This window comes from Electrophorus electricus, chromosome 26 (genome assembly GCF_013358815.1).
Source record: "Electrophorus electricus isolate fEleEle1 chromosome 26, fEleEle1.pri, whole genome shotgun sequence".
Taxonomy (NCBI): Eukaryota; Metazoa; Chordata; class Actinopteri; order Gymnotiformes; family Gymnotidae; genus Electrophorus; species Electrophorus electricus.
The window spans coordinates 4,484,031-4,496,134 of NC_049560.1; the positions used below are offsets into that span (position 1 = coordinate 4,484,031).

At 37.3% G+C, this 12,104-nt stretch overlaps 1 protein-coding gene across 2 annotated transcripts; it reads left to right on the top strand.

Annotated features, from left to right (window-relative positions):
* Positions 1 to 789: 789 nt before the first annotated feature.
* gpx4a (glutathione peroxidase 4a) lies at positions 790 to 5,515 on the top strand. Of its 2 annotated transcripts, none has more exons than XM_035523391.1 (7): positions 790 to 960; positions 2,631 to 2,725; positions 3,478 to 3,622; positions 3,794 to 3,945; positions 4,434 to 4,458; positions 4,626 to 4,685; positions 4,886 to 5,515. In XM_035523391.1, exons 1-7 carry the CDS (start codon positions 895 to 897, stop codon positions 4,916 to 4,918), a joined length of 576 nt encoding a protein of 191 aa, XP_035379284.1. In that variant the 5' UTR covers positions 790 to 894; the 3' UTR covers positions 4,919 to 5,515. The 2 variants fall into 2 exon arrangements, with proteins under 2 accessions (XP_035379284.1, XP_035379285.1); XM_035523392.1 differs by lacking the exon at positions 790 to 960 and adding an exon at positions 1,939 to 2,091.
* The last annotated feature ends 6,589 nt before the right edge of the window (positions 5,516 to 12,104 follow it).

Consider the following 12,104-nt stretch of genomic DNA (forward strand, 5'->3'; position numbering starts at 1 on the left):
TCAAATTTTTTTGTAAATTGCTCTCGATTCATTTTCTGTGTATACTGTACACAAATGCTATAATTATTTCAGTGTTCTTTGAAAATTATTTTTGATAGGTTCCTGTAGATTTTAAGTTTTATGAGTTAATTTCCTAGGTGTACAGTAACAATTTCAGTGTTTTTATAAAATGATTTTTGATAGTGATATTGATTTTACAGTGTATGGTATAGTAAACCCTGTGTGCTCATCTCCCATATGTTTAAGTGGTTTTTGAAAATGGTTTTGGGTAAAATGCGGCTGATTTTAATTTTTAAATTGATTCTGGATGTTGATTCCCTATGATTTAAACACACTATTAAGTATCAGTGTTGAAAAAAAAAAACCTTATTATTTCTTATTATTTTCTTCTTGCTTCTTCACTACTGACTCACTGACGTATATGACGTCAAAGATACACCGACTTTGTCTAGGCTGTACGCAAATTCGCGTTTTCCTGTTCACTGGCTGCTGGTTTTCACTGGCCCATGTAATGCGTTCAAAGTCCTTACAAAGTCTTATTCCACTCTACATATGCTTATTATAAACATGCAACATTTTTTTTTCTTCTTCTTCTTTTTTTTAAATAAAAAAATAAAATAAGGCTTTCTCACAGGAATCGGCGATACTAAATCTTTGACACAAATTAAGCAGTTTTGCAGATGTCAAAATAAACTACAGACTCAAAATGCACGACTTTTATGTGTCGTAACGTGGCACGTCCACTTGGGTTTTCAAAGGGGGCAAGCGTCCTGCGCATTAGGGGGGCGCTTACGTAACATATGCAGTTCTTTACATGTTTAATTACCCTGCACTCCTTCAGCTTGCTGGCTGATCTTACGCTGTATATTGAACTCTTTCGAGTTTTTGGCTAAAATGCAATTTATTAATCGTGTGCTGTTATTCGGAACTCTGACAAGCAGTGGAATAATTGGAACGACGGTAATTATCTAATGTCGTTTGTACACCAATGTGGAAGAATAGCACATCCACTTGGGGTTTCACAGTAAAACTTATAACTTATGTCTTGCGAAGTCTTGGCACGTATAGCCCTGTCGTCCGAGTTTAGGCGTCTGACTCTCAGTTTAACATGAATTAAACAGTTGTACAGTCAAGCTTGCTCTGTGTGTGTGTGTGTGTGTGTGTGTGTGTGTGTGTGTGTGTGTGTGTGTGTGTGTGTGTGTGTGTGTGTGTGTGTGTGTGAGAGAGAGAGAGAGAGAGAGAGAGAGAGAGAGATGTAAGTTTGTACCAGGACGTACCATTGTAGGCAATATGGCGTTGACAGCTGTGCGGGTCAATTACTCTGTTGACATTCGGTTTGTATTGTAAAGCTAAACTGAAAAATTTGTGAACTCTTCATGTAATAATTATAATTAGTTTACATTATACCTTATGTGGTATTGCCAATCTGTAAACTATGTGAAAGTACTTGCATTTTCCATCTTGTGTTTAAAACATATATTGATACATTGTAATAAACCGCATTATAATTCTGCATAAAGATGCAGAAACGTTAATTGTCTTTATGCAACAGAAATGAGTCAGGACTGATTTTGTATGTTCACTCATATTTGGCTTTCTTTCATTTTTGGAGTTAGAGAGTGAAAATTCTTTTTTTTTTCTGACCTCAGTTGTATGGTATATCTGGCATGTTATCATAAATCAGTATTATAGGCCACAGCTGTCCATAGTACACAGTTCTAGCAACATCACTGTACTGCTATCAGCTCTCCAAGGTTATGTAAGACTGTTATCAGTGCCACGGTGCATTCTTTTTCGCCTATGTAGTTAATCAATGGTTTATTGTCAGGTACAGAAAGTGCCCATTCTCCTCTTGTCTGTAGTCAGCATAAAACCACCTTTTAAAAAAAGTCTTGTTGTTAAGTTAATGATTGTTTTGACCCGTATAAAAGAAATGCCCTGATGGTGCATGTGTGAGTGAGGAGGCTTCAGTCTTTTAAGGAAAGGGAGCATTCTGTGTCATGTGTTGCCTGCTGTCTCAGTACTGACTGCAAGGCTGCCATGCATCTGCTTGGCTCAACTGTCCTGTTCTCCATCTTGTTGCAAACAGTGGTAAGCAATTAAGCTATAAAAAAGGCAGCAATGATGCAATCTGCTGTATTTTCTAAGTTTAATTTTAGACAGTGTTGGTGGATTTTTTTAGACATATTCACAAGTGTCAGAGAAATGTTTTCCCATAGAGATAACTTGTGATGTCTTGTGTTGTTTGAGATTGTTGTTTCTGTGTGTGCGTGCGTGTTAGAGAGAGAGAGAGAGAGAGAGAGAGTGAGAGAGAGTGAGAGAGAGAGAGAGAGAGGGAGGGAGGGAGAGAGAGAGAGAGAGAGAGAGAGAGAGAGAGAGAGAGAGAGAGAGAGAGAGGGAGAGAGAGAGAGAGAGAGAGAGAGAGAGAGAGAGAGGGAGAGAGAGAGAGAGAGAGAGAGAGAGGGAGGGAGGGAGAGAGAGAGGGAGGGAGGGAGAGAGAGAGAGAGAGAGAGAGAGAGAGAGAGAGAGAGTGGGAGTGAGGGAGTGAGAGAGAGAGAGAGAGAGAGAGAGAGAGAGGTATTCAAACGTATTCCTTTATGTTTGTTTACTCTTGTTATTGTCTCTGTAAGTCTGCACAGGTGGAGGACTGGAAGAATGCCAAATCTGTTTATGACTTCAGTGCCGTAGATATTGATGGCAGTGAAGTGTCCCTGGAAAAGTACAGGTAGGCAGTGTAGGGCGTTTATCTAAAAATGAAATAAATAAATAAATAATAATAAACATTATAATGCTTATTATAAATCAGAATGCAATAATATAAAATCACTATTACCTAATAGCTTCTAGCTATTATGTAGAAAAAAATATTGACATTATCATTTAAAATATGTTACATTTTGAAGTAAAAACCCCCCCCCAGGTGCTGTATAATTGACAGAAGCTATTATAATAGTTGGCCTGCGTTTTCTGAAAGCCACATAGAAAAGCTACAATAACCAAGTCTGATCCACGTTTAGGAGAAATGCTCTCTCTGTTCATGCCAGTAGCAGCTGCTGAGTGGGGTTTTAAGTTAGTGCTCGAGGTAGCCAGTTGTAGGTGTTGCTCTATAACTTTAGAGCCTTGGTTCTCAACTCCTGGGTCCTCACTGCCATGGACAGTTTCAGGTGTTCCCTGCCCCAACACCTGATCAAACCCACTAAGGCCTTCATGATCAGCTAATAAGCCGGATTAGCTGAGCAAGGAAATCTTCAAAGTGAGTGGGTCCCCCAGACTGAAGTTGGAACCCCTGCTTCAAAGCATCACACCCATGTAACTGCGTGGTGTACCGATTTTGCTTTTAATTTTTCTCCAGCAGACAGAAATATGAGTGCATCTTTTTGTTTCGGGATGATATCAAACTGTTATCAATATATCCAACTGCAAGAACGTGGATGATGAAAGTTATCTGGCTTTTTTTATTTCTTTTTCCCTTTATAGGGGTAAAGTCATCATCATCACCAATGTTGCTTCCAAATGAAGCAAAACGCCCGTAAACTACTCTCAGTTTGCAGAAATGCACGCCAAGTACGCTGAGAAAGGTTTACGCATCCTGGCCTTCCCCTCCAACCAGTTTGGCAATCAGGTACAGGCTATTGCTCTTCTAAGACTTGGAATAAATGGTACCATTATTTACAAAACAAATTCTTATTGTCTTTCAAATTAACATAATGCATTATAATGAGGTACAATAAAATATGATGGAGTTAAATAGTTCTTCATGTGGTAATAAACAGTGCCCCTCTGTGTTGATCAGGAACCAGGCACCAGTGCACAAATCAAAGAATTTGCGAAGTCATACAATGTGCAGTTTGACATGTTCAGCAAAATCAATGTGAATGGACCTAATGCACATCCACTATGGAAGTGGCTAAAGGAACAGCCTAATGGCAAAGGATTTCTGGGAAAGTAAGTCAGCACTATTCCCATTTAGTGATACAAGCAGAAGCATTTATTTCCCGTAATAATTAATATAAAGCTGTCTCAATCTTGGTTCTATTCACTTCCACAAGAATATTTGGTTCAGGTACAATGTTAAGGTTGGACGAAGAGAACGTTGTTAGATCTGAATACTGGAGAGATCTGATTTGCGGGCAGGGTTTGGGGTGGTTTTGGTGTAGGCACTGGACAGACTCACTTTCCAGGTGATGGCACTGCATGGACATGCTGTAATGCCACATTGGCATCTCAGCACCCACTCAGCAAAAGGGGACATGCCAAGTCAGATATCTTCTCACAAAGGGCTCAATAACCATGACATGACAAAGCAGGATTAATGCTTTAATTCTTCTGTCACTTTTCTGTCACTACCTCTCTGTAACTGCATTATGATGGCTGACATAATTACTAGTAGTGATTCATATGGTAAAACACATATACTTTCCCATCCCTTCCAGTGGCATCAAGTGGAATTTCACTAAGGTATGTCCTTCCTTAGCTCCTATTCACATTTATTTATGGAAATTTAGAACCATTACATTTTATCTCTCTATCTGGTTCCTTGTTTTTAAATTCACTGCTTGTCTGCTCTTTTGGCTTAGAAGGTGCTGTGATGTTGTGACTGATGTTTGTGTGTGACATTTGTGCAGTTCCTCATTGACCGAGACGGCCAAGTTGTGAAGAGATATTCTCCACTGAATAATCCCAGCGTAAGAAAACAGACAACAACAAAAAACCCTCCATAAAATCACCATAAATTATTGTAGAAATTTGTTTATACTCTTAAAGATTGCATATGTACTCGTAGATTTCACCCAAATTCACCCAAATGATATCAGATTGTTTTTACAGAGTGAGATGTTGGAATTGTCTCAAGAATTATGCAGCTATAGCTGTTCTTCCATTTCAGGTGGTAGAGAATGATCTTTCCAAGTATTTGTAAACTCTGTGTTCCCACTGGGCAAGATAACTTCTTAGCATCCCCCTCCCGTTTCCGGGCTTTCCTGTGGACTTCTGTGCGTCAGCGGTGTAACCCCATGAATTTGTGATGGTTTGTCTTGAAACCCGCTCTGCGGAAAAGACAGACCTGATGCATTTGGCGTGCACTCCATCCTGGGAGGATCACCAGAGCACAACCAGTCAACCGGACAGGAACCTGATTCCCCCACTACCCTACTGATGCATTCACATCATGATAATTCACAAAGGAGTATTTCTTAATACATTCTTAATCTCATAAGAGTTAAACTCTTACAACGTAATCTTGCATTTAAACTGGATTTTTCTGTATTTAATGTTGTTCTGTTTCTTCTTCTGTCATTGTAGACATACATAATAGATAATACAGAATATGAATCTGTTGACATACTTATTGCCTTCTTCCAAATGAAGCTGACCCATAGCTCTTTGCTTGTGGTGTTGCATTAAATAACAACAACAATAATAATAAAGCATCTAATGTTGCACATACATTAAATCATAATGAATAGCGCTTGTATTAAGATTATTACAATTATTAAACTATATTTTATTTTAAATATATTGTTTGTGTGTTCTTGTGTATCAGTCCAAATCATCATTAAAGACTGGAACATTAATCAAACCACTGCAGTATATCATCAGTGATATAATTTTGATTATGATGAAAATCTAAATTAGGTGTAAAAACATGCTAGGTGAAATGTAGAGCATGGTTCCGCATTGGCAAATCCACTCAATATGACTCAATCTGGACCTTGGTAATTAATATTCTACAGTAATCATGCCTCCAAATGAACACTGAAAAAGCAGGTACACAAATCCATACCCAGTTCCATACCAAGCTACATAACTACCACAAAACAATTTTCTCCATATCCAAACTCTCCCTAATACAGAATTCTATCTCTGTATAACAATGTTTAACATCTGTCATACAAACTGTACATACTATACTGCTGGTGTTATTAATAAATTTTATTTTTTTATTGTTTCTTTATTTGCGCTTATGTATCTTCCCTCATGAACAATACATAAGTATAAATTAAGTCTTAATAGTCCTCTAAAGAGGGGGATGGTGGTGGACCAATAGATACATTTAAAAAACAAAAACAAAACACTAACAAAAAAATATTGAGGTTGAAAGCCTACAACCTTTGGTATGGAAACTGACCAGTCAGAACTGAGAAGCAAATTTTGGAATTCCATTTGCAGTTTCAAATTTATAACTGCTATGTACCTGTTTGTAATAATACCCATTCATATTCAGCTATAATATAGCTAGCTACATAGCGTCTTGGAAACCAATTAGAGAATCACTTAGAATCACTTAGTGTTGCTATCATCAGATCTCTTAAGTTCACGATTAAAGCTGGATAACATGGCTGTGAACGTTTCTTAGAAAATTAATTCAGCATTACTGTCTGTTTGTATAGGTAACAAAAATGGTCTTGATTAGTAGTCATTTACATGTTAGCCTCCCCACACATTTCCCTCACGTACTGTCACTACTTTTTACTAATAATTTAGCATAATCATTTAAATTTGAGTTCAAATGAATGCTGTGAACAAATCAGATACTCTTCCTTGAAGTATCAGAGTAAATTATATTAATATGAAAGTTTAATATGAAACTTTTTTCCCTCAGAAACAACAAATACATAATTTCCTCTGATATCATAATGATATAAAATAATAAGAAATTGACAACACTATGCTGACTTGATCACATTGCGTCCCTGCCATCATGAATGACATCCCAAGTTTTAAGGAGATGACACGGTTAAACTGGAATTAGTTAAACCCCTGAGTATTATATGAATAATGATCGTCAAGCAGAAATTAGCATGCAAATTCAAATGTATGCCGTGTTATGTCACACAGGAAATACTGTCACATCACATCACATCATATATATATATATATATATATATATATAAGGTAAGGGTGGAGTTAATTATGACTCATTACATATAAGTCTACAGTTACATTTATTGAGTTATACCATAAATGTCAGTTCTATGACTGTTATTTTTAACTATTTCCTTCTGCTATTATTATATTATTCCAACTCCTGTTTTTATTACAATACATTTTCAGCATATATTTTGTGTGTTTAAGTTAGCCGTTTGCATTTCTTTTTCAGTGTTATGGCCTCACAGCCTAGACGGGGTCGTAACAATTGGGGGCTCGTCCTCTGTTTCTCCTCTGGTTCCTGTTAGTTCCTTTTTAGCCTGTTCCTTTTAGTTTTGCCCCTTCTCTCTGGTGTTTGGTTCTGGTTGGTGTTTTTTATTTCTCCCCCCTTCCTTCTTTGTGTGTGGGGTGTGTTGTGCTGTTTGTACTGGCTATGGCTGCGACATTGGATTGTCTGCTTTTTCTGTTTGTCCGTCTTTTGAGCAGTTTTTTGAGAAAGGCAGATCTTTTGTTGGTAGCTGCTTTGTATAACGTGGTTATACCTCGCTCTGCTAATCAGAGGGAGAGGACTAGTCGAGTCTTCCCTTGTTGCGCCTGGAGTTCTGCCAGAACGGGAGCTGTCTCTGGGTGTTGATTGTTGGCCCAGCTTGGGTTGTGGACACGCCAGAAGCTGTGGACGACCCTGTAGTCAGGCTGTTGGCAGGTTACTACTCCCCGCCACTTTTCATCAAATGCTTTGTAACCGGTGTCACATGAATAGGAAGCACGTTGGCATCCATCATCGTCTTTGGAATACTGTATGAATCAATTGGTCAAAGTGAATTCACCACATGCTCCTCTCTGCAACTATAAGGTAAAAAAACAGTTGACAATCTTTTCAAAGTTAATTTTCAAACAGTTCTGCTGTTTGTTTACTTCTTGAGCATTTATTCTTTAACAATCGAAAGTAATACGCTGAATATTGTGAAGGTATGCCATGAAGAAATAGTGGTGTGAAAATGCAACTGTCACATGGAAGTTATAATTCTATTTTAAATCAAAAGTGTAACTATATTTCATTGCATCAGCTCTGTCCTGTAGAGTTCTGGTGTTTAGGGTCCTTGGGTTATGGTATTAAAAAATTAGATTGGCCTGCAAAATTAAGCATCTGTGTAAAGCTAATTATGTTGTAAAGATTTAAGCCTAAGACTTATAGTCGCAATTCACACTATATACTATATAAAGGACAAGTCACATAACATCTGTTAGTGTAGACTATTATGGAAACAAGATAAATGCTGTTCAACAAGGGTCTATATCAGACAGTAAATTTGACTTTCCCAGTAGACAGACAAGAATTTTAGAAGCATTTTTGTGCGCAAAATTTACTTCAATGTAGGGCTATAATTTGTCGTGGAAATTGCACCACACTTCATAAAACCTGGAGAATATGAGACTTCTCGTTGCCTTGACATTGTAATTTTGGCTGAATGCTTCTCAAGGCTATGCAACGCAAAACCATGGCAGAGAATGGCTAATGGAGTAGCTCTTGATTAGGATATCAGTAAGTAAATCATACAGTTCATTACCACACTGTTTTGCGACTTCAAAGTGGCCACAACTGTATATTTTTGAGGGGATCTTTAACATACTGTGATTTAAATCCATTATGTTGATATCAAACTGCCTATTTTCACACTAAACAATAAACAGAGTGCTTGCACAGAGCACCTCCTAAATGTTCAGCACACTCTGAACTTCTGAAATTTAGCACACCTCTAGTGAAGTTTGAGCTCCAAGAAAATGTTGGAGCTCAAAAACCCACATTTCTTCTGTCTCCCTGGATACAGTACTAATACTTCCTGTCTATGCTCCCCTCATTAATGATTCTTCTGTGCTCTGTATTACACAGGAGGAAAAACTCCAAAATGTCATTACAATTCAAATTTTCAGTCATATTAATCAAAAAGGACTGCATAGAGACAGTGGGAAAAAAAAACAACCTCTCCTGGATTCAGACCTCAGCCTCATACCAGTACTCCACTGGAAGTACATCTGCAAAAGTCATGCTGCTACAGAAGACGATTTTAATCAGAAGGCATCTGAGCCATACGAGACATCTTCAGTGTTTTTTCTTCAGGATCCTTAACCCTCCCCCCTCCCACCGTCATCTTTCACTCCCGAGGATTTCATCACCTGCTTTCAGGAGAAGGTTGCGCAATCTTCAGTTCTTTTCCTCTGTTCCCACTCTTCCAAAAAGTGTTCATACCCCACATCCAAGTGTCTGGCTTCTGTTTCTCTTCTCTTCAGACAAACGTCTGACTTCCAGCAACCTCACTACATGGCCACATGATCCAATTCCTTCCACTCTCTTCCTCTCAAGAGATCTGCTTCCTTTCATCTCTTTTCCTCTCCCAGAAACAGCTCCACAATCCCAATATGTCTGGGTACCGGCACAAACCGGCACAGTCACCATAAACAGCCCTCATAGCAGCTTCAAAAATGTTTTGATTCTTCTGGACATTTCTGCAGTCACACACAGTAGGTTGTCCAGCAGCTTGTGATGCTACACCACCTCGTAGTCTGTGTATACCTCTTACTATTGTAGTAATTTAATCACATCGGTCAAATTTGCACAATGTTGTATTTTCAACATAGTCACCATGTCCAATGACAATCATCTTTGCATTTAAATTAACCCATTTTGCACATTTTAATATAGCACGGCCAAGTCCAAACTTTTTTAAAGGAAGTACTTTATCTGGACAACCTGCCAAGTCACTTATAAATGATAAATAAACGATAAATCACTTAAAATGAGAATAATGGTATCTGTGAAACACTGTCAACAGTCAATAAAGACTGCTGCCCCCATTTCAAGTCCATTAGCGATTTAGTTTTCAAAATATTGTACTGCTTCCCATTATTATATCATTCTAGATCTTTTCCATTGTAAAATACATTTTATATGGGACAAAACTTTGTGTACAAATAATTCAAATCAGATATAAACAATAATAAACACTATGTTAATTTATAGTTGCCACATAGCCTGCCATATAGTCAAATGAATACATTGAAAAATGGGCTGAAAAATCACATTGTGTATGGTGCTGATGTATTAACTCATGATTCTTGCTTCCTAGTACACATCTTGAGCCATAGGTCAAATACTAAAATTAAATTAAGTTTATTGGAATACTTTTAAAATATACATCACTAATGTAGGTTCCAGATTATGTGCTTTATGCATACTGGCAAAATAGTGATTATGGGAACAAGATTGTATATTAAGTTGCATATTATCAATCTTGCTCTGTGAAGTTTAGAACATAGTCTGTCCTAAATGACATGATGTGTACTGCACTGTTCATAATGGATGAATGTATCTTGCAGTTTGCTGAGCACATGCTCAGTTGGAACGGATGTTATCAATATAATTATTATATTCAAAAGATGTATGAAAGTAGGAAGACATCTTTTTTAATCTAATGGTATCTTGGGCCATTGTAGCAGTGGGTTAGGGGTTGTGTTAATACCTGTAACTCATTGGTAACATATGGCCCCAACTCTTCAAAAATAGTCCAATCTTAGAGGTGACTACAGTGGCTCATCTAGCACGGCCTGATGACATACTGTAGCAAATTTGGTCTAAAAGTGGACCAGTATCAGATCTGACCACACCCTCTTAGCCAGGATATGCTCGTGATACACAGTGTCAGGTTTTGGTGGTCCTGGCAGAGAGCCTAATGGGACACGTAAGTAATAGGCTGACTGCATAGGTAATATCAGCCTTTAAAACAGGACTAAAAATCGAATAATGTCCGATCTGACCAGTCAGTCTTGTCCAGGATGTCCTCATAAACCACTGTGTCAGATTTGGTGGACCGGGCAACCTCTTCAGCTTTGGCAGGCGAGAAACCCTAATGGGACTCTTAGGTAATAGGCGGAACGCAGAGGTAATTTCAGCCTTTTACAAAGGGCCTAAAAGTGGATCAGTGCCAGGTTTGGTTAGGGTTAGGGTTAGGGTTAGGGTCCGCTTACTAACTGTACAGACTTGTTCTGTTAATTATGTCTTTTTTTTGTTGTTACATTTTTCTTTTTTTCCCTGTAATTTTCAATATAGCTTAGGTAATTGTGAGAAAGCAAAAATACATGATAGATATATCATTAACATAATTGAAAATTATGTAATATTTCCACAACAAACACATAACAATTACATATTTCTAGTTTTTATAAGTAATACATTTTTTTGTAGGACTAATTTTTCACCACCAGGTGGCGGTGTTATGTAATATTTTGTCCTTAGAGGTAATTTACATATTTTTTCTGTACTCTTGTCTATATGCTGTCATAATTTTTTACAGAATCTTTCTATGTCCTTATAGTAATTTTTATATATATATATATATTCTGTAAGCCTGCCTTTAATCCTAGTATTCAATACACTGGGAGGATCCAGATAGTTTGACCTGCACCACTGGAGACTTCTGGAGCTCAGGTAAAGACCAGACTTGAATTACAGAATCTTTCTATTGCATTCTAGAGAATTTACATTTTTTAAAAATATATATAATCTGAGTTTTTACAGAATATTTATTTGTCTTTATAGAGAAAATATTTTTTTTTAAATATGATGTGTAAACATTGTAATTGTATCTCAAACTTGTGTTTATATTTAATCATCATAAAGATTTTGTAAGTTTAATGAAATTGACATGATTTAAAGATTAAACCACATACAATTTTCTACAATTTTTCTACTTTTTTTAAAAGTTGATTTAGAATATTGTGAGGTAGCATGTAAATTGTTGTATAGTGAATTAATCACAAGTAATCATAGATATGTAATGTGCAGGAACAGACTGTGGAACAAAATCACACAGAACAAATATACAGTATATACAAGGGGTTTTCATCACACAGTCCACGTCTCACAACCGAATGTCCTTCATTGAGAACTATACGCCATCCTCTTCGATGTTGAAGGTCACAGACTTTCTTTTTGGAGGCAAGGCATCCTTGAAAATGTCATTGCCCATATCTTGGGTGCTATTTTTGTTCCTTTTGTGGCAACAGTAGAATTATAGCCCTGCCAGCAGAATCAAAGCCAAGGATCCTCCAAACTGCAAAGTGCACACTGATAGAAACCAGCATTTGCTGTCCATCTATACTCTTCCAGGAGTAGAAAAATCGTTTGCCTTGTTCTATTTGATTGGCACTTAAGAAACACATCTGACCCTATATAAGTTGTC